Source organism: Paroedura picta, chromosome 1 (assembly GCF_049243985.1).
Source record: "Paroedura picta isolate Pp20150507F chromosome 1, Ppicta_v3.0, whole genome shotgun sequence".
Classification (NCBI taxonomy): domain Eukaryota; kingdom Metazoa; phylum Chordata; class Lepidosauria; order Squamata; family Gekkonidae; genus Paroedura; species Paroedura picta.
In genome coordinates, this window is record NC_135369.1 from 120,682,330 (window position 1) to 120,703,775 (window position 21,446).

Genomic DNA, 21,446 nt, shown 5'->3' on the forward strand with positions numbered 1-21,446 from the left:
ACCCCCTACCCGTGGCTCTCTGGAACCTTCTCCCAACCCGTGGCTTTCTGGAGGCCGCTCCGGCGGCCGGGAGAAGGTGGCACGGCCCATCCCCCACCCGAGGCTCTCTCTAGCCTTCTCCCAGCCGCCGGAGCGGCCTCGCCACATCTACAACGCGGCGAGGCCGCTCCACCGGCTGGGAGAAGGCGGCATGGCCCACCCCTCACCCGTGGCTGTCTGGAGCAGCCGGGCAGATTCCCTGGACAGGTGAAGCAGCCAATGGGGAGCCACGCTTTGCGCGGCTCCTCATTGGCTGCTTGGGGCGGGATGGACACTCGGAGGGGCCAATCAGGAGCCACTTCACGGCTCCTGATTGGCCCCTCCAAGTTTTTATCCCGGACAGGGCCTGCCCTAACTCCTCCCACACAGCCCTTACTCCTTTATTCAGTCTGCGGCGGAGTGCCGCGGGACTGTTTAAAGATGTTTCCAATGATACCGAAATGATTTCATACCAACTCCAAAACTTTTTACATAATGGACAGTCAACCTAATAAGGGACTGCAGAATAATCTTGAATGCTAATGTTATACAGTAGCTCTGACCTGGGCATCTCTTGTTAAGTCACTGATTACAGAAATGGAGTATTCAGAATCTAGATTTCAAAGCATTAGGAGCAACTCATTCGAGTAAAGCGTTCAGAGGCCCTTAACACTGCAGCAGTTGATAAAGCTAATCAATTGCATTGACCCAGTTATCATTGTGATAAAAAGTCAATGGGAACGCTGTAATAATAAAGTTAAGTAGAAGAAGAAACACTGCTAAATATTAAAATTCAAAGATCACTTAGGCTATATGATTTTTTCTCTCTCTCCTGACATTAAACTTTGAAGTCCCAAAGATCAATTGCAATTTGACCAAGGGCATTTAATTTTTTTAAATCAATTTTTATTCTGCTATTGTTCTTCTATTGTTGTTGTTGTTGTTGTTGTTATTTATTTAATTTATAGTCTGCCTTCCTCCAGGGTCTCAAGGTGGATTACAATAGCAGTCTAACCCCCATAAAAATCCCAGTCCTTAAAACAAAGGTAAAAATCTCACAATTCTCATAAATATACATAAGCACATGAAATCTAATATACATAAGCACATGAAATCAAAGCATATGAGATCAATGTTCACAAAGGCCAAAAAATGAACATCTTTGCTGTTATTTCTGAAAACTAAGTTGTAACTATTTGTTTATTCTCTTATTAAAATGCATATCCTTTCTTTCCTTTGTGGCTCAAAATAGATTGCAAGTCCAAATAGAAAACATACCATATGCAATAAAACCTCCCATAATCCATCTCTTCCCCAAAAATGCTAGAAACCTGAAAAGCCCCAGCAACAGCCTTTCCTCACTAGGTAACTTTTTCACACTTCTTAAGATGGTATAATTGAGATGTTCTTCCATTCACAGGTTACTGGAGATGGGGCATTCCAAGTAGAACTGTATTCAAAATTGTCTTCAAACAGATTCTACTGACACATGTGGTACTAGAGACTATAGGTTTGGGTGAACACTAGAACGACTCTGATGATGTGGGCAAAAAAATCCATTTATCCTCTCTTTGAAATTAAAAAGCAATATTCCTTATATAAACTGATACTTGCATATTCCTATGAAATGAAAGGATTAAAAGAATAATTAGGACTCAGGGTCGCAATGGTATTCTGTTCACATCTCAGCCCTTAACAATCTGTTAAATGAGAGAGCTTAACCGAGGCAGAACTAACTGACTTTCTTTTAAGTTTGGTAATTGCAAATGCAAAATGAACATCATTCTGCTGACATGGTGCCAGAGGACATCTCAAGCTAACGAAAGAGTTGTGAGCTATGATAAATAATATATGCACAGTATCAAACGATGAATGATATACAGAAATGGAGAACCCATTTCAAAATTTGGAATTTGCTCAAAGCATTTCCTGCAGTGAATCTCAGGAGGATGAGTACAGATCTGTAATAAGCTCTAAAACTCTGTATAATTCATAAACTTTCACCGTTTTTATCCGTAGCTATTCTTATTTTATGGCCAAGGAAGGGAACAAAGAAACAACAATACAATTAGGAGCCTCTTGATAAACTGAATTAGTTCTGTGGGTTATTTTCTCCCCACAGGACGACTATTTAACTTAATACATTTCCCCAGAGAAACAAAACTAATGGGCAGGTCTATGCAGCACTATGTTTGTTTGTAAGCAGTTATTTTTTTTCTTAAATTGTTTTTGTTAGAGGTACTGTCCTGTAAATTATAACAATACTTTATGATAGTCAGCTGCTAGAGTCAGTTGTCTGTATGTGATAGGATATGTGATCAATGTAACAAATGGAAGGAAACTTAATTAGACAGTACACAAGTAGACAGTTACATATATCACTGCAGCTAATTTAAAAGTGAACCCCCAATTCATAGCCTTTTTGTAAGACACAAACACAAAAATATTTGTATTCGACCATTTGTCCTCAGTGCTATAAAAATTTCAAGAATGTGAATCCCAAAATTCCTATTGACTTATTGTGCACAGGTGGAAAAGGCCAAAAGGGCAGACATATGGACGCGGGGCAAATCCCTGTGTCTGTAAGATGTTGCGACCAGGGCCAGGTATGGATTGGGCCCCAAAGCCCCACGCTAAGAGAACACAGATTTTTCTATGTTCCCTTTTGGCACTGCAGGGGCCAACAGGACCTGTCCCATGGCAGGCCCATTAGGACAGGGACAAACAATGCACTGGATGCCTTTGCACCACATCCTGGCACCACAGGGTTTGTTTTTGTTTGCAGGAATGTGGAATTGCATGCAATGCAATCCCACCATCCAGCAAACTATAACATCCCCACCACCCAACCCCCATTGTGGAACCTACCTGCTGCCCCTTTGTTATAATGTGTTTTCATCACATTATAATCATTATTCCAATTTAAATGAATGCCTTGGGGTTAACTTCCACAGCATCCACCTTCCAAGACATGATGCATGCAATATTTTGAAATACCAGATGTGTTATGTATTTCCAAGATGACATTTTGGAATATAGCAGAGATCAGTCTGAACATGTTGCTATTTCTTAAAGAGTTATAGAAGAGCTATCACAACATGAACTTGGCATCAGCTAAGAAAAATGCCCATTTTTGTCAGGCTCTGTGACTTACCTAGGACACACTGTATCACAGAAGAGTGTGCTGCCAAAATCAGACCTAACAAAAGCCATTCAAAAAGCACTAGGCAACAAGAACAAACTCTGATCTTTTCATAATGAGGCATGACTATTCCTTTGTACCTCACGGAGTTCAACTTTGCTCCTCATCGGGTTCCTTCCCACCAGTGGTATTAAGCACAAAACTATTTATATCACGCAAGAGCAAGTGGCCTTGCTGAAAGAATGATCAGATTTGTAAAGGAGTGTCTGCAGCTTGCCAGGAAGCAAGGCCAATGATGGTGCACAGCTTTTCAGGTGACAGTATTTGGTTACAGGACAACTCCGCATTCTGCTATCACTCTTTGAATTGCAGAGAGGATTGAAGGATAATACAATTAATTACTTGCCAGGTATCTCCTATTTCTGAAAATCATCTGATATAGCTCTTTCTGGACATACCAAAAGGTAAACAAGATAAGTATAAAGAGAACATGGATCAAAAAAAGGGAGCTATTCACAAGTTTAAAATTGAAGACTTCATTTGTGTGCAGTCCAGATAGTCAAGCCCATTGCGGATAACAGACATCCAAGGGTATTCTGCCAACCTGAAAGCCAGAGGAAAATGGAACATCTTGACATTAAGGCCCAGGAACAAGCACATGAAGATGATGCTGACTCTTTTTTTTTATTAGAACACTTGATAAATACTGCAAAAAGAAGAACAAAGTCCAAAGTTTATTCCACCACCCAGTCCTTCTCATGTTGCTCCTGTAACTAGAAGGAGCACAAGACAAAGAAGAGTGCAAAGAAGAATTTAGGATTTTTGTAAATGACTTATGATTACAGTTAGTGATTCCTTTTTATTTTAAAGAAGGAACATGATGTTTTAATTGCCGTTTTGCAAGCTATTTCACTGTTGATGTTTAGAAGTGTGTTCCATTATGGAAACGGTAACCTATTGCTGCGTAGACTTGACCCTTTTATACTGAAAGAGAAAGGAGAGGAAGGGGGGAGATGGAGGAGAAAATATGGCAGGGGTTGTAAAAGGGACAGAGGAATAAAATCTAACTTTAAGTATCCTTCCTTATGTTATCTTCTTGCCTGCATTAAGCTACAAAGAGACGTGTTTCCTTTTTGTCTCCTTGAAGTTTCAAGCTAGTTAACCTAAATCAGCACTTCCATCTCTTGCTTGCCTCATTGACTGAAGGCTTGATTATTGTGGATCAGAATTTTGAGATCATTTTCCAGATTGCATAAATGTTTCATTTTCCAATGTTACTGGGGGGTTCCTTGTGTCAAGACAACTTCATTACTATCCTCATGATGTCCTGGCCTTTCCTCATTTTTCCCCTCATTCTTTCCTACACTAGTTTTTCCTGCACTCCCCCCCCCCCCAATTTCAGAATGAATTCACAAGAAAACCTCTTCCTTGGAATCTGATGGAGGGGGGCTTGTGGATTTCTGTCTATAAGGGGGGGTGGCGGCAAATTTTTTATACCTCACTTTCCACTATTAAAAATTATCAGTTTTAGGTATCAAATATGCCAGGTATGTCACTGGAGCTGTGTACCTGAGGCAAAGGATGTAAAGGGATTCAAAATTGGGGGGACACCAATCAGAGACCACATAAGAAAAGGGAAAAGAGGCAACCAAGAAAGGGCATACACCAGGAATGACCCTCAGTTGTAGTGTGATGGGCAGGAAATGAACTTTTATAGGGATTGTGCAGCCCCTTGAGACTGCTGAAATGCTGCACATTTCACTGCACATTCAAAAACACTTGGAGGGGAGGGATGGAAACAGAAAATCAATCCTTAATGTGAGTGTGAACAGAAGGAACCATCACAGGGAAAGTTTTTAAGGTAAGTGTGAACTAATCATATTGATAGCTCTAATGACGAAACTGCCACCACAAAAACCTGAATGGCAGCTGCAGCTGGAAAATACTTTACTACTTTACTTTATCCACATTACTTTTAAGGGACCAAACATTTTAAAAAGCACTGGAGTTAAAATACAGTCACATAATATTTCTCTACCTCAATCATACAGATTTCCTTAATTGGTCTTGCTGTCATGTTATTTTTTAAGTACCACTTTGTAGCCTGTGACTCATGAAGGCACCAGGCAGGAAACAGTATCCTGAATTTCATATTCTGAAATGTTCACTAAGAGAAAAGTATGCTCTAGCTTGGTTGTTTAAAGTAAAATAACCTCATGGTTTATGCTGTCCCCTGCAACACATGCAGTGGAGCATATGGTTCATCTATATATTTGTGAAACAGCCCTGTGTGAGGAGCATGTCTGGGGTGTCCAGCCTGGAATATGGGCCAATCAGGGTGAAGCCAGATTGGGCCGGCCCCTACACTCATCTCCCTCACAGGCGGCCTATTATGGGGAGAGGAAGGGAAGGTGCTTAGAGACACCTGAGGCCTGCTGGGTGACTGGACTATTGCCAGTTCTCTCAGAGCTCTCAACCCCCTTCCCCCACAGGGTGTCTGTTATGGAGAGAGGAAGGGAAGGCAATTTTAAACAGCTTAAAGACACCTGAGGCCTGCTGGGTGACTGCAGCCCACCCCAGTTCTCTCAGAGTTCTCTCAGCTCCACCTCGCTCACAGGGTGTCTGTTATGGAAAGAAAAATCGAAGGCAATTGGAAACTACTTTGAGACACCTGAGGCCTGCTGGGTCACTGCAGCCTATTCCCAGTTCTCTCAGACCTCTCACAGCCCCACATCCCTCACGGGTTGTCGATTGTGTGGAGATGAAGGGAAAAGGTCTTTGTAAACCACTTTGAGACTCCTTTTGGTAATAAACAGCAGTGTACAAAAATCCAGCTCTTCTTCAAAGAGGCAACAGTGAAAGAAACATGTGGGCACATAACATTATATCAACAGTAAAAAAATGGAGACAGAAGGATCAGGGTGGACACCTGTGTATTGTGACTACCCCCAGGGCAGGGGGACATTTCAGTGTCTGTGGCCTAATTTACACAAGAAGGGAAATGAGGTTGAATGCAGAACTGGGAGGAATTGGTTGCCATGTAATCTTCCCTTAAGAAGAATCCCCGGTCTGATTTTCCCTTCATATATCTGAAGACATGGCTCTGGAAAGCTCATCTGTGCCACAATTCCCAAAAGTCAGTTCTCTCCCACATTCAATGAACACCCCCAAACCACAGTTTCGTTACACTTCTCTCTCCACACCCACACCCTCATTTGTCACCACACCACCACAACCCGCCCCCACCCCCAACAACACACATATTCCACCTCATGCCCTTACAGACTGGACAACCCTTCCCCTTACTCTTCCCAATGCCAAGGTCTCTCTATCTTAATCACTCTCTTCCTTTCTACCTCCCTTTCTCTTTGCTATTTTCCCCCTTCCCCCCTTACTAGCACCCATTATATCAGCTACAATGGGCTTTAATTCTAGTTTCTCATAATGTTAAAAAATCTATTTAAAGTCTAAGAAACTCCCCAAAAAAACCCTCCCAAAGACTTGCTGTTGTTTTGACAAGTTTTGTTCATTTGCAATGTGCTACATGGGCTTCCTGTACTACAAGCCTTTCCCTCTATGATTTGTTTTACCCCTGCAGGCTTCCATTATTTCAAGCAGGTTCTTCCATGTCCACTGTTTTGTTATACACCTGCGCATTGTGATAGACCTGCATTACTCTCCAGCATTATTTTTATTGTGGCACAATATTGATCCTAAAAAGATGCAATTTGTTTATATTACTGACACAATGATGAGAATACCAATTTGTTTTTCTGCCTGTTTGTGCACATGGTAAATTTCTGCATATTTGTTGTATCCCTTCCCAAAGTGTGTGCAATTTCTATGCTGACAAAGTAGTACTTGTAGGGACTATATGGTGCTCCTGTAATTTTAATGTAGCCTTAAAACTCAATTCCAGCATGAATGGTTTTGCTATTAGTTTCTTCCTCCATGCTTTCAACATACTTCCAACATTTTCAAGTTTTACTGAACTTCAATATTTTCGTATTTTATTGAATTTCAGCATTACTATATCTTTACCTATTTATCTATTTCATAGTAGATAGGAGGAAAGTGAGACTGTAACACCTCTCAAGTTTTAATTATTCTGATGCCTTCCGTCTGCCTGATTCTGTGAGCCATAACATGTCCATATGTTCTATTAATCTTTGTACAATCAGTTCCACTTGCTTGACGGTGCCAGTCAAAACTCAGCACCAGATGAGTAATTAAAACTGAACTATGGATAGACACAGGCTCCAAAAAACCTGTTCAGTTTGGGACAGCCACCAAACCCCAAACCAACAACAACAACAAAAAGATCCCACCTGAACCAAGCCAGAAAAAAAGAGTTTTTTCCCCACCTTTTCATAGAATCATAGAATCATAGAGTTGGAAGGGGCCATACAGGCCATCTAGTCCAACCCCCTGCTCAACGCAGGATTAGCCCTAAGCATCCTAAAGCATCCATGAAAAGTGTGCATCCAACCTTTGCTTGAAGACTTCCAGTGAGGGGGCACTCACCACCTCCTTAGGCAGCCTATTCCACTGCTGAACTACTCTGACTGTGAAAAACTTTTTCCTGATATCTAGCCTATATCGTTGTACTTGAAGTTTAAACCCATTACTGCGTGTCCTTTCCTCTGCAGCCAGCAGAAACAGCATCCTGCCCTCCTCCAAGTGACAACCTTTCAAATACTTAAAGAGGGCTATCATGTCCCCTCTCAACCTCCTTTTCTCCAGGCTGAACATTCCCAAGTCCCTCAACCTATCTTCATAGGGCTTGGTCCCTTGGCCCCAGATCATCTTCGTCGCTCTCCTCTGTACCCTTTCAATTTTATCGATGTCCTTCTTGAAGTGAGGCCTCCAGAACTGCACACAGTACTCCAGGTGTGGTCTGACCAGTGCCGTATACAATGGGACTATGACATCTTGTGATTTTGATGTGATGCCTCTGTTGATACAGCCCAAAATGGCATTTGCCTTTTTTACCGCTGCATCACACTGCCTGCTCATGTTTAGTTTACAATCCACAAGTACCCCAAGGTCTCGTTCACACACAGTGCTACCTAGAAGCGTATCCCCCATCCAGTAGGCATGCTTTTCATTTTTCTGACCCAGATGCAGAACTTTACACTTATCTTTATTAAATTGCATCTTGTTCTCATTTGCCCATTTTTCCATTGTGTTCAGATCTCGTTGAACTCTGTCTCTATCTTCCGGAGTATTTGCCAGTCCTCCCAATTTGGTGTCATCTGCAAACTTGATGAGTAGTCCCTCCACCCCCTCATCTAGATCATTAATAAATATGTTAAAAAGTACCGGGCCGAGCACCGAGCCCTGAGGTACCCCGCTACTCACCTCTCTCCAGTCTGATGAAACACCATTGACAACAACTCTTTGAGTGCGGTTCTCTAACCAATTCCCTATCCACCTAACTATCTGAAAATCCAGATTGCAGTCCTTCAACTTATCCATCAGAACATCATGGGGAACCTTGTCAAAAGCTTTACTAAAATCCAAGTAAATGACATCAACCGAATTTCCTCGATCCAGCAAACCTGTTACTTGGTCAAAAAAGGAAACTAGGTTGGTCTGGCAGGACCTGTTGGAGACAAATCCATGCTGACTTCCTTGGATCACCAAATTATCCACCAGATGTTTGCAGATCACTCCCTTTAATATCTGTTCCATTATCTTCCCCACAACGGAGGTCAGACTCACTGGTCTGTAGTTTCCCGGGTCATCCTTCCTCCCTTTTTTGAAGATCGGAATAACGTTTGCTCTTTTCCAGTCCTCCGGGACATCTCCAGTCCTTAAAGAGGTTCCGAAGATGATGGACAAGGGCTGTGCAAGTTCTCTGGAAAGTTCTTTGAGTACTCTCGGGTGCATTTCATCTGGACCAGGGGATTTGAACTCATCCAGTGCAGCTAAATGCCTCTCGACAACCTCTCTATCCATGTTAACCTGCCACCCAGACACTATCCTTTGGCTACAGCCATCTCTAGATGTGCCTAAACACTTTGACCTGTGGGAAAAAACAGATGTAAAATAGGCACTAAGCCTTTCTGCTTTCTCTGCATCTTTCGTTAGAGTTTGTCCATCCGCACCCAACAGCGGGCCTATTGCCTCCTTTACTTTACGTTTGCTCCTCACGTAACTGAAAAATCTTTTCTTGTTACAGTGGGCTTCCCTGGCCAATCTTAGCTCACTCTCAGATTTGGCCTTTCTGATGATTGATCTACAGTGCCTAGTAACCTGTAGGTACTCTTCTTTAGAGCTCTGTCCTTCCCTCCATTTCCTGAACATTTTCCTTTTCTTTCTTAGTTCCTCTTGAAGTTCTCTGTTCATCCAAATAGGCTTCTTAGAGCTCCTGCAGTGTTTTCGTATTTCTGGAATAGTCATTGATTGAGCATGCAATAGCTCTTGTTTGAGTAGCGCCCACCCTTCACATGCTCCCTTCCCTTCCAGCATTCTCGTCCATGGTATGACACTCATCATGTCTCTGAGTTTATTAAAGTTTGCCCTACGAAAATCCAACATCCGCGTCTGGCTACAAGCTTCCTTGGCTCCCCATCTCAAAAGGAATTCTATGAGGACATGGTCACTTCCCCCTAGGGTCCCCACCTCCTTCACCTCATCCACCAACTCTTGCCTGTTGGTCAGTATTAAGTCCAGTATGGCTGAACCTCTTGTGGGTTCATCTACCATTTGATAAATGAAATTGTCAGCCAGGCAGGTCAGAAACTTGCATGACTGAGGACGCTTCGCAGAGTTTGTTTCCCAGCACACATCTGGGAAATTGAAGTCACCCATGATGACAAGGTCCTGCCGTTTGGATATTTTCTCAAGCTGCTCACAAAGTGCAGCATCCACATCCTCTCGTTGGTCAGGCGGTCGGTAGCAGACACCAACCACCACACTGTTTGTTTTCCCCTTGCTTATTTTCACCCAGATGCTTTCCACTGTAGATATGCTCTCCTTCACTAGAATTTCCTGACAGGTAAGCCCTTTCTTCACATACAGTGCCACTCCTCCACCTCTTCGATCTATTTTGAAGTGAGTCTGTGGGACTGTCAATCAGCTATTACATCTAAATGGCTAGAAACCATTTATTCCTTTGGTTTTTCTCCTTCCCCTTCAAAGGGAGAGGGGGAGAAAAAACAAAGGGTTAAATTGATTCCAGCCAGCCAAGCTGAACTGGCCACAAGTCCAAATAATGTTTGTGGAAGGAATCAACACTGAACCAACCAACTTTAGGCCAGTTTTGGTTCATGAACCTAGACATGTTGTTGTTTTTGTTGTTAGGTGTGAAGTCGTGTCCTACCCATTGTGACCCCATGGACAATGATCCTCCAGGCCTTCCTGTTCTCTACCACTCCCGGAGTCCATTTAAGTTTGTACCTACTGCTTCAGTGACTCCATCCAGTCACCTCATTCTCTGTCGTCCCCTCCTTCTTTTGCCCTCGATTGCTCCCAGCATTAGGCTCTTCTCCAGGGAGTCCGTCCTTCTCATGAGGTGGCCAAAGTATCTGAGTTTCATCTTCAGGATCTGGCCTTCTAAGGAGCAGTCAGGGCTGATCTCCTCGAGGACTGACCGGTTTGTTCACCTTGCAGTCCAAGGGACTCGCAAGAGTCTTCTCCAGCACCAGAGTTCAAAAGCGTCAATTCTTTGACGCTCGGCCTTCCTTATGGTCCAACGTTCGCAGCCATACATTGCAACTGGGAATACCATAGCCTTGACTAAACGCACTTTTGTTGGCAGGGTGATGTTTCTGCTTTTTAGGATGCTGTCTAGCTTTGCCATAGCTTTCCTCCCCAGGAGCAAGCGTCTTTTAATTTCTTTGCTGCAGTCCCCATCTGCAGTGATCTTGGAGTCCAGGAAAATAAAATCTGTCACTATCTCCATTTCTTCCCCATCTCTTCCCCATCTATTTGCCAGGAGCACCTGGACATGTCTATCCCTAAACTAAACTTTACAGACTTCTGTTCCAGTGATGTTATCCCTGCATCAGTTATAACATCCTGTAAGTTTAGGGTATCAGCTGTTTACAACAGTACAGCACAGATCTCTTGAACTACAGAAAACTACCTATGTTCTTACATTTTCAGAAGGAAAACATCTTATTGGGAATGGACATGAACTGAATTTTTGCTGTTTAGTTCAGTTTATGGATCCTGGCTGAACAACGGTATGAACCAGGAACCAATATGAATTGGGAAGTTGACTCATGAACCAAACCAGTATGTAACAGTTTGTGAGCCATTTATTATTATTATCATCATTATCATCATTATCATTATCATTATTAATTTCCTGCTGCTCCCAGTAAATTGTCTTGCAATGGGTTACAGAATAAAATCCCATATAAAAACTTACAATATAAAATCCCCATTAAAAGAGAATACACCTGTACCAACAGTCTCCAAAACCCCAGATCCACTAAGGCTGCCTCCCAGTGTGCCATAGGGGACTCCAAATTCCAACAATCCACCAGCAGCAGTCTTCTAGGGGGGGCCATCTGACCTTAAATGCCCCAGCCTCAACCATAGGCCTGGCAGAAGAACTCTGTCTTGCAAGCCCTGCTTTAATTTTGAAGCTGTTCATGGTAGTTTGTGAAGAACAGTTGCTCCCAGACATTTAAATCCCTGCTTTCTGCTCCCTGCTGCTTTTCAGGAACAGTAAAAAGCAGGGTTTTAAATGGCTCTGAAAAGCCACTGGGAGCAGAAAGCAGAGGAGATATTTAAATGAAAGTGGCAGTGGCCACTCAGCTGTTTGCTTTAAATGCCCCTCTGCTTTCTGCTCCTCCTGGCTTTTTGCAGGGAGAAGAAAGCAAGGATTTCTTCTGTCTGGGATCAACTGTTTTCCACAAACTACCATGAACAGCTTCAAAATTCATGAAAGTTCATGGCAGTCCCTCAGTTTGTGAACATTACTTCATGAACCATGATGTATCCAAAATTCATAAGGTACTTTATTTCATCATCTGGTTTGTGCCCATCCCTACATCTTATTGCACAACTGTTTTCAAAGTAGTGAGTTGCCTATTCAGAGTAAAAGTAGAAGAAGAAGAAGAAGAAGAAGAGTTGGTTCTTATATGCCGCTTTTCCCTACCCGAAGGAGGCTCAAAGCGGCTTACAGTCGCCTTCCCATTCCTCTCCCCACAACAGACACCCTGTGGGGTGGGTGAGGCTGAGAGAGCCCTGATATCACTGCCCGGTCAGAACAGTTTTATCAGTGCTGTGGCGAGCCCAAGGTCACCCAGCTGGCTGCATGTGGGGGAGCGCAGAATCGAACCCGGCATGCCAGATTAGAAGTCCGCACTCCTGACCACTACACCAAACTAGACGCATGTGGAATGGTTCAAACCACTAGACCAGCAAAGCAAATTTAGCATTTTGTTTATAATTCCCTATGAGAAGAGAAGGGGACCAAGTGGTCCAGTTCCTGTGCCCACGCTGTTGCTATTTTCTGTACCCAGGATGCCAAGTAAGAACTTCTTGAAAATCTTGCTCTCTGTGCTGCTGCCTGCAGTGGTGAGGCAGGACTTCTTCAGTTGTGGCACTTCACCTGTGGAATGCCAGGCTTTAAAAACCTAGGTGTCTATTTAAAAGGTTTGATCATTTAAAAATGTTTTTCCAGTCTGCTTCTAGCTTGAGTGCCATTTTAGGGGGATCGTTGTAAACTGTTGAATGACTTGTTAATGTTAACCATTTATACTGTTTGCAGTTGTATCATGTTTTACTTTGGGAGTTGGATTGAGTAAATATCTGGAGAGTAGGGTTGCCTGGAGATTTGGGAATGGACCCTGGGGGAGACAGAGACATCAGTGGGTTACATTGCTGTAGAGTCCACCCTCCCAAACATCCTTTCTCCAAGGGAACTGATCTCTGTAGACTGGAGATGAGTTGTAATTCCAGGGGATCTCCAGGTCACACCTGGAAACTGGCATCCCTGCTGGAGAGCCAACACATACTTTTTATAAACTCTTCCAAATCTGTTAGCTATTATTTCATAGGAATCAGAATATTGTCTTCATTAGCTAGTTGTCCAAAGAATCACTTGCAAGATCTTGATTTGTTCTGAGTTTGGTGTTAGTAACATAAGTTGAACACAGTCCACAAATCATGTAGGACTTGGGCTTGATTAACCTCCTGCATTTTCTGCCTGCCTAGGATTGCAAAACTTAATTCATGACGATTGATAAAGGTCTGGTCAACCACTATACATGGCTGATGCAATGGGTTTGATTGGGTCACAAGTTATGCAGTTGACACACATAGAATGGATCAAACTACAGAGAAAGCTCTCTGCAATTTTACTTTCTTATAATTCTCAAACAAAACCCAAAGCCAATGGGTTACAACACGATTCTGTTATGCAAAGGATCCTCATTTTGTAGTTCACAGTGTTACATGCTCTCTGTAAGATATGTGTATTGCCAATGCACATTGGTCAACATGTGACCCCTACTGGTTGCAAGAATTCTGTACTAATCATACTTTGTAATGATACCCGTCTTCTGCAATATTAATTACTATTTGATTTTTTAAAATGGTGACACTTTCATTTAATATTGTAAAATCTTTATAACTATATTTTATCTGCATCATAATTCTCATGAAGAGTTACTGATTGTTCTGACATATCAGTGTGATTTTAAAAGGGGTACATGTCTGTCTTTGTCAATATGCATCAGAATGTGATAGTTTCTCAGCTATGTGTAGGAACATAACATAAGATATGAGTATTGAAACAGTGGAAACTGCACTTGGAGCATGCCTATATTTTAAAGAAATGTCTTAATCATGTTAATCACATAAATCCAAATTTACCCAAAACCTGGGGGAGTACATATTGCAATATTAGACTATTCCATAATTTAAAACAATGTTATGATTTGCTATATTATGATGATGATGATTAGTTATTATTAATAATTATATTACAGCATATTCAGTCATTTTAAAGTAGCTCTCTCTCTCTCTCTCTCTCTCTCTCTCTCAACACTACCCACCTCACTGAGTGGCTGTTGTGATAATAAAATAGAGAAATGGAAACCAATATGTAGGCTGTTTTAGGCCCCACCAGGGAGATCGCCAGCTGGATCAGGGCAGTTCTGCCATCCTCATACTGTTAGATCAGTCAGCCACATTTGATGTGGTCAATCACAAGCTGTTGGTACATTGCTTCACCGGGCCAGGGATCTGGGGTACAGCCCTTAAGTGGCTGCTCTCCTTTCTCCAAAATCAGACCCAGATGGTGGTAATGGGGGATGAGTTGTCACACCCTCATCGACTTCCTTGTGGGGTCCCTCAGGGAGGCAGTGTTCTCTCCCACTCTTTTCAACATATTTATGCACCCTCTGGCCCACCTGGTACGGAGTATTGGTCTGGGTTGTCATCAATATGCAGATGACACCCAGCTCTATCTCCTCATGGATGGCTAGCTGGGATCCCCCTGTGTCCATTCACCAGATGTTTGGAAGCCACCACCTGAAACTCAACCCCTCCAATATGGAAATCCTGTGGTTGAGTATGAAGGAGGCAGACTAGGAAGTGTGTTTACCCATCCTGGCCAGGATGCAACTGACCACCTATCACCCTATGCATCCCACATGGCCTTGTCCTCTGTGGACAGTAACTTGCTGGTAATTCTGGGACCCAGGGAAGTTCAGTTGGCCTCAACCAGGGTCAGGGCTTTTTTGGTCCTGGCCCTGACCTGGTGGAATGAGCTCCTTCAAGTCTTTATTATTACGGTACTAGACAAGTAGTCAAATTACAAAATACATAAAAACATCTGGCATTAACAAGGTACATAAAAGAATCATTGATAACTAAAATAGTATAAAATTTAAAAACATTCCAGTTATAAGAATCATTCTAATTTTAAAACTCGCAAGCATTATCTCAAGCAATTGAGACTATCTCTACCTAAGTTACTCCGAATCCACCCACCTCTTCCTTTTTTGATTGCTCTCCAAGCAAATCTGGCCACAACAGAAGTTATTTATGTGTTTTTGTCTGACAACATGTCTTTGATCGCCTCTGAGTTGGGATTATTCTGTAGGGAAGGTATAAGTTCTCCCCTGAATTGATCGTATTGCCTACATTGGAGTAGGATGAGCTCCCTGTGGGAGATTTCAGCATTCCTCAAGGGCTGTAGAGCTCTTCCACTAGGTCTGTGGTTGAGGCTGGCCCAGGAAGATCTGATACCCCCCTGGATGAGAGAAGAACAAAGATTGCGACTTGGAAACCCCCTAGCCAGCCATCGCTGTGGGTGAGGGGTCAGTGCTCAGGATTCCCCCTGTGACCAGTTTTAAATTAGCACCAATTAGCACCATGGGATTAATTTTTTACCGCTACAGGGGTTATTAATGTGTGTTTTAATGGGTCAATATTGTATTTTATTGGGGGTTTTATTGTGACCCACCACAAGCCAATGTAGACAGACAGACAGACAGATAGATAGGCAGACAGGCAGGTGGGCAGCAGAGTTGGGTAGAAGTATCTAAGGAAAGAAAGAATCTCCCCTTCAATCTCAATAGTTGTGATCGTTTTCTGAAGACGTTAACTTTTTCTGCATTTACTCCCTATTTTTCCTTTGCACATCCCATAATATATGCCCATTTGTATCCTATCATTTCAGTCCTATTCAACATATGTATGCATGAAGTATAACATTCTGAGGTGGGAGACTTGTCACTACTGGTGTTTAAATGCAAAGTTTTTTGGGGGAAGAAGCCCTGGTTCAGTGACAGAGCATCTGATTGGCATGCAAAAGGACCCAGGTTAAATTCCTTGCATCTCCAATTAAAAGGACTAGGCAGTAGATAAAAGAACTCTGCCTGAGACTCTAGAAAGTCACTGCCCAGTCTGAGTGGACATTACTGCCCTTGAGGGTCTCATTCAATACAATGCAGTTTCATGAGTTCAAAAGTCATGATGAGGTTTAGTGTATTGCTGTCTTTGTTACTTGACATTAATCTGATGGCATTTTATTGCTAGTTTTATTACTATAAATTATTGTCTTTTTTTCTATAAAGCAACTTGTGGCTCTGGCTTGGTGAAAAGGCAAAGTATGAAGAAGAAGAAGGGTCAGTTCTTATATGTCACTTTTCTCTACCAGAAGGAGTCTCAAAGTGGCTCACAATCACCTTCCCTTCCCCATGACAAGACACCCTGTGAGTTGGGTGAGGCTGAGAGAGCCCTGATATCACTGCTCGGTCAGAACAGCTTTATTAGTGCCGTGGCGAGCCCAAGGTCACCCATCTGGCTGCATGTGGGGGAGCGCAGAATCAAACCCGTCTCACCAGATTAGAAGTCCGTCCTCCTAATCACTACACCAAGCTAGCTCTCTGAATGAGTTTAAAATATATAAAGTAACTACTGAATCAAAAGGAATGGACAAGGTACAGAATACTGAGCCAGTGAGCCTCAGGACTATTCTGAATTCATTTTCTGTTCAGCCATGCTTTATTAACCCTCTAAAACAGGGGTCCTCAACCTTTGTGAGATTGTGGTAACGTTTGGAATTCTGACATGGTGGTGGGCACAACAACAAAATGACTGCTTCAGAAGGGAAAGCTATCCCTAAATTGGGTTCTGTACAAGGTGGAGGCAAACAAACTGAAGAAGCTCAAGTGCACTGGGAAAAAGGAGTGTGAGATAATAAAATCAACACTCTTGTGGCAGATTATACCAAAACTATGTTACTTTATGAGAGCTAGTATGGTGCAGTGCTTATAGTTTTAGACAAGGACCAGGGAAACCCTGGTTTGAGTCCCCCCTCTGCCATGGAAGCTTGCTGGGTGACCTGGTGCCAGTCACACACTCTCAGGATTGCTGTGAGGATAAAACAGAGAAGAGAACAATGTCAGCTGCCTTGGTTCCCCTCTGGGGAGAAAGGCAAGATGTAGATTAAACAGCCAGTGTCACCATGTTGGTGGATCCCTGTTTTAACACATCACATCCTCTCTTTCCATAATGGCTTCTACCAGTCTGCCTTTATATTAACTTGTCTGCAGTTTTGTGTTTTTTTTTTCCCCATGTGAAACCTTTGAGTGAAGAAAAATTCCTCTGGTGTTGTGTGTATTTGCTAATCCTCTGATCTAATTTGAGGTTTTGAATAAGTACACCAACAGTTCTGTAATTTCTTATTTGACAGTTTTTAAGGATAATACCACCTGGGACTGATAAATTATTATTTCATAGTTCATCATGCCTTTCCTCAGTGCCTTCTTCTTACACAGCAGTTTATGATGGTTCTTCAGATTTATCACTTTAATAAGAAAAGAGGAGCTCAGGTGTGAGAATATTCCCAACTTCTGTGCTGTGAAGACAGTTGCAGATTGCCCTGGGTAGTCCTTTTCTCTTCTCACGCTTGTATAGTTTCCTGTTTCTGTTGTATAATGAACTCCTCCTGAATTAGACATGATACCAGAAAGTCTGAGATAAAATGCGGGAAAAATATTTATATGATAATACACCATTACATACTGGTCAATATAAAGGACATTTTTAATCACTCCCTGTCCTCTCTAGAATACTAACATACAAAAAGAATTGTAGTATACAATTTTACTCACAATTTGTACAGGTAATTAGCTACTACATAATTCTGCCACATGGGCCCATGACCCATGAATCTTTTGTTTTTTTGCCAATATCTTTATTTGCAATAATTGTTCTTGTTCATACATTACACTGAAATGAGGCATAGTGTGCCAAATCCCATTTCCGCATGGGGAATCAACGCAGATGTTTGATGGATATTCACACAGACCAGAGCTATCACAAAGAAAATATTGATGCCACGATCAGTAGCAAATACATTCCATGGAATAATTCCTCCAAATGATAATTCCTTGGGGCTCAAGTGGAGCAGCCTCATGGAACACCATCTCTGGGAATGAGGTTTTTGGGAGCAACTATTCCTCTGCCATACCAAATGAATCCCAGAGTCTTGTGGCACCTTAAAGGCTATTGAATTTATTTGGGTATAAGCTTTAATGAGCCAGAGCCCATATTGGTAATGGCAAATGGAAAATAATTCTATCGTACTGAACATTATTAAGTCAAGGGTATCAGAATTTCCCTCAAATAAATAGTGCCCTGAAAAATGGGCCGACTTTCTATTGAAACCTACTTTTTTCTTATAGTTTAGAATTTGCAGATGGAAACAAAAGTAATAATCTAGTAGTGTTCAGTGGGACTGCAAATAATAAGGACACAATACATTTGTAGAATAATTATTGTTTCCCTTTATTTATATCTTTCTTCTATTATGGAACATATTCAGGCAGAGATCACACCAATTTAGTTTATCTGTCTTCCAACTGTATCCTCCATCTTAGGCACATTTCCCTCAGTGCTATCAATCAAACATAGCTGTATGTGGAAGATCACACAGATCATGCAGCCTTATTTCCTAACCTAATCAAGATGCACATAAAAACTGGGGTAAGAAGGTATGAGGAAATGGGTCTAGATTTTTGAAGAAATTCCCATGGCTACAGTGTCTTCAGTATACTATAGTTTAAGACAGATATCCTCTAGGTATACTCATGGACCACCTTTTCTGGAATCCACTAAGTGTTTTTAGAAATGGGCAGGGCTCTCCCTACAAGTCCTCTGATTGGCCAGACTGTAACTCTGATTAGCACCACTGTAGTTTCCTGATGCTTTTCTTAATTAAACAGTTTAATTGGAATTTATAATTAGTATTATAATCTACACATTTTATATTGGAATATTTTCTTTTTTTCAGGGCCCATGCAGTGAAAATGTTGATACTCAGCCCCACACCTCTGAGCCACATTTTGTGTTACATGTAGCTGTATGATTTCTCTTAGAGACCAGCATGATTCCCAAGGTATAAACTCTCATGAGGCAAAGATCCCTTTGTCAGATCATTACATAGAGAACTCCAACCCTCGAAAGCTTTTACCTCCAAATTGTACCAGTCTCTACAGCGTAGCTGGTCTCACGTCTGTCTCTTGTACCGCAGACCAACATGGCTACCCTGCAGAAACTATAATCACTACTCTAGTCTCTATACTGTGACCTAATCAAGGACCTTATGCAAATGACGCCTTGGATCTGGTTGTTCTGGAATCTGGAATTAGGCACTATAAATTACACTAAATATTTCATGCTATGTGGAGATGCTTGTTTGCTTTTCTCATGGGCAAGGGATTAATCACTTGTAGGAATTGATTGACTGCCCATAAGTCTGTATATTGGCACTTATAAGTGGTTTATGTATTCTGTTCTCTGCAGACTGAAGAAGTCCTGAAGATTGATGGAGGGCCATGCTATTCAAACAGCAGGTGTTGCTGAGACAGAAGCTCCTTGTGCTAGGCAGCCTTGCTATTGGAAGTCTCCTATATCTAGTTGCCAGAGTTGGGAGCTTGGATAGGTAAGTCATTGAAATGGCACACATGGGTGACATCCCAATTTACAAGGGCTTTCAGTAGAGTTTCCCCTACTCACGGCTTCCACCTAATGACTGGAAATAACTGAAAAGGTTCCAGTGCTTTATCTTACTATTAACATTCAGAAAGACAATCTGCTGTAGTATTGATTTTCATTGTTATTTCCCTTCTGTCAAAGAGTGGGGGAAGGAAACAGGTAAGCTGATAGAGCTGCAGTTTGCCCAAATGAATGCATTTCTGCCTATCTATTTGTATTCTATGTGCATTGCCAGTTGTTTTCAGAAGGAAACTAAACAGCATACAGTAACAATGTCATTATGGTAACTCATTTTTGCTTGTGTGCATCTGCTGGCTGACCTCTGTTCTCAACAAACACTTATGATGTATTTAGGCTTCTTCCTTTCTGAAATTTATGAGTGGGCAATTAATGTGCTACAGAGGTAGTTAAAATTATGCACGCGCATGCAGAGCTAGCTTGTCAAGCTTGGAATCCTATTGCGCATGAAAGATTGCTGCAGAGCTAAACAACTTTAACTATGCTAATTAGTCATGAGGAGGAAAGGCAGCATGGTATGGCCCAATCTCCTTAGATTTCAAGACCTAGGCAGGGCCAGTACTTGGAAGGGAGACCCCAAGGAATACTTTGCAGAGGAAGGCAAAGGTAAATCACCTCTGTTTCTCATTTGCCTTGAAATCCCCTTTCTGGGCATGTTTATACACAGAGAGACACAATGAGTGATGAGTTTCTGGAATTGAATATGCTTGACAAAAAGGATATCTTGCAAATGGGGGCTTCGAGCAGCTGTGGATATAAAAGGTCTGTACTTTTGACCAAGAACACAAGCACATATTCTCATATATGTTGGTGCACGCACATAAACAAATATCGGGAATATAGAAGTTTGTGTCACTATCAAGCAGGGTAAACATTTCTTCCCAACGCCACAAATGGCAAAGTTGGAACGATATCCCAAATCACAATATCCAAAACTTCCATTTTTGTAACAATTTATTGTCCTCAAAAAATGGAAACAATTTAAAATGGAGGCAAGACTTAGGGTGGGATTAGGAGTATATTTATGCAACACATTTTTATATTTGTTTTATAACAAATACAGTCACCCGAGACCTTTTTGGAGAGGGGTGACTTAGAAATCCAATAAATAAACAACACTATAAGGACTGCCTGGAGAAAACTGAAGGGGAGATGTGTTGCAGTTAAATCCTTTTTAGGGTTGCCAAGCCAATGACCTCCTGGTAATACAATTGATCTCAAAATTACCAGGATCAGTTCCCCTGGTGAAAATGGATACTTTGCAGGGTATCCTCTATGGCATTGTACTCTGATGAGGTCCCTTCTCTGGCTCTACTTCCAAATCTCCAGGAATTTCCCAAGCCAGAGCTGGCAACCCTAGCCCCTTTCCTACTACTGCTGGCTGTGTTCCAGTTCATACTGTAGCAGCTGTTCACCAAAACTCAAGTCATACTCAGCTTCCACCATGCCATCAATTCCTCATTTCACCAGGGTATTCAATATAGATATCCAGTCAGTTGCTGAACATTAGGCGTGGCATCTTTGGTGATTGTTGAGTGGCAGCTAGGCTATGGAATTCCAAAACAGCTCTGTTTTATTGTGAAAACCAATTCAGTGTTTTGTGGTTCTTAACTTATCTTTTGGTATCGCAGAAGTAGAAACAAACTGCAAGTAGCAATTCAATGTATCACTCCAACTAGGCTGCAAAACTCTTCTGGAGGCAAGCTTTTGAGGCATGCAGAACGTCTTCATACCCAAATTCTCAAGAGTAGCGGGGTACCTCAGGGCTCGGGGCTCGGCCCAGTACTTTTTAACA

The 21,446-nt window shown here is 42.0% G+C and overlaps 1 protein-coding gene across 6 annotated transcripts in view; it reads left to right on the forward strand.

Annotated features, from left to right (window-relative positions):
* Nucleotides 1-21,446, forward strand: part of HS3ST5 (heparan sulfate-glucosamine 3-sulfotransferase 5) — a 247,231-nt gene that overhangs the window by 214,053 nt on the left and 11,732 nt on the right. For 5 of the 6 annotated variants that reach the window (XM_077301648.1, XM_077301619.1, XM_077301642.1 and 2 more), the window contains one exon: nucleotides 19,442-19,580. In XM_077301648.1, coding sequence (XP_077157763.1) covers nucleotides 19,474-19,580 — 107 coding nt within the window. In that variant the 5' untranslated portion in view covers nucleotides 19,442-19,473. Of the gene's footprint in view, nucleotides 1-18,929; nucleotides 19,035-19,441; nucleotides 19,581-21,446 lie in introns of all 6 variants that reach the window. The other variant, XM_077301627.1, reaches the window with a different exon arrangement.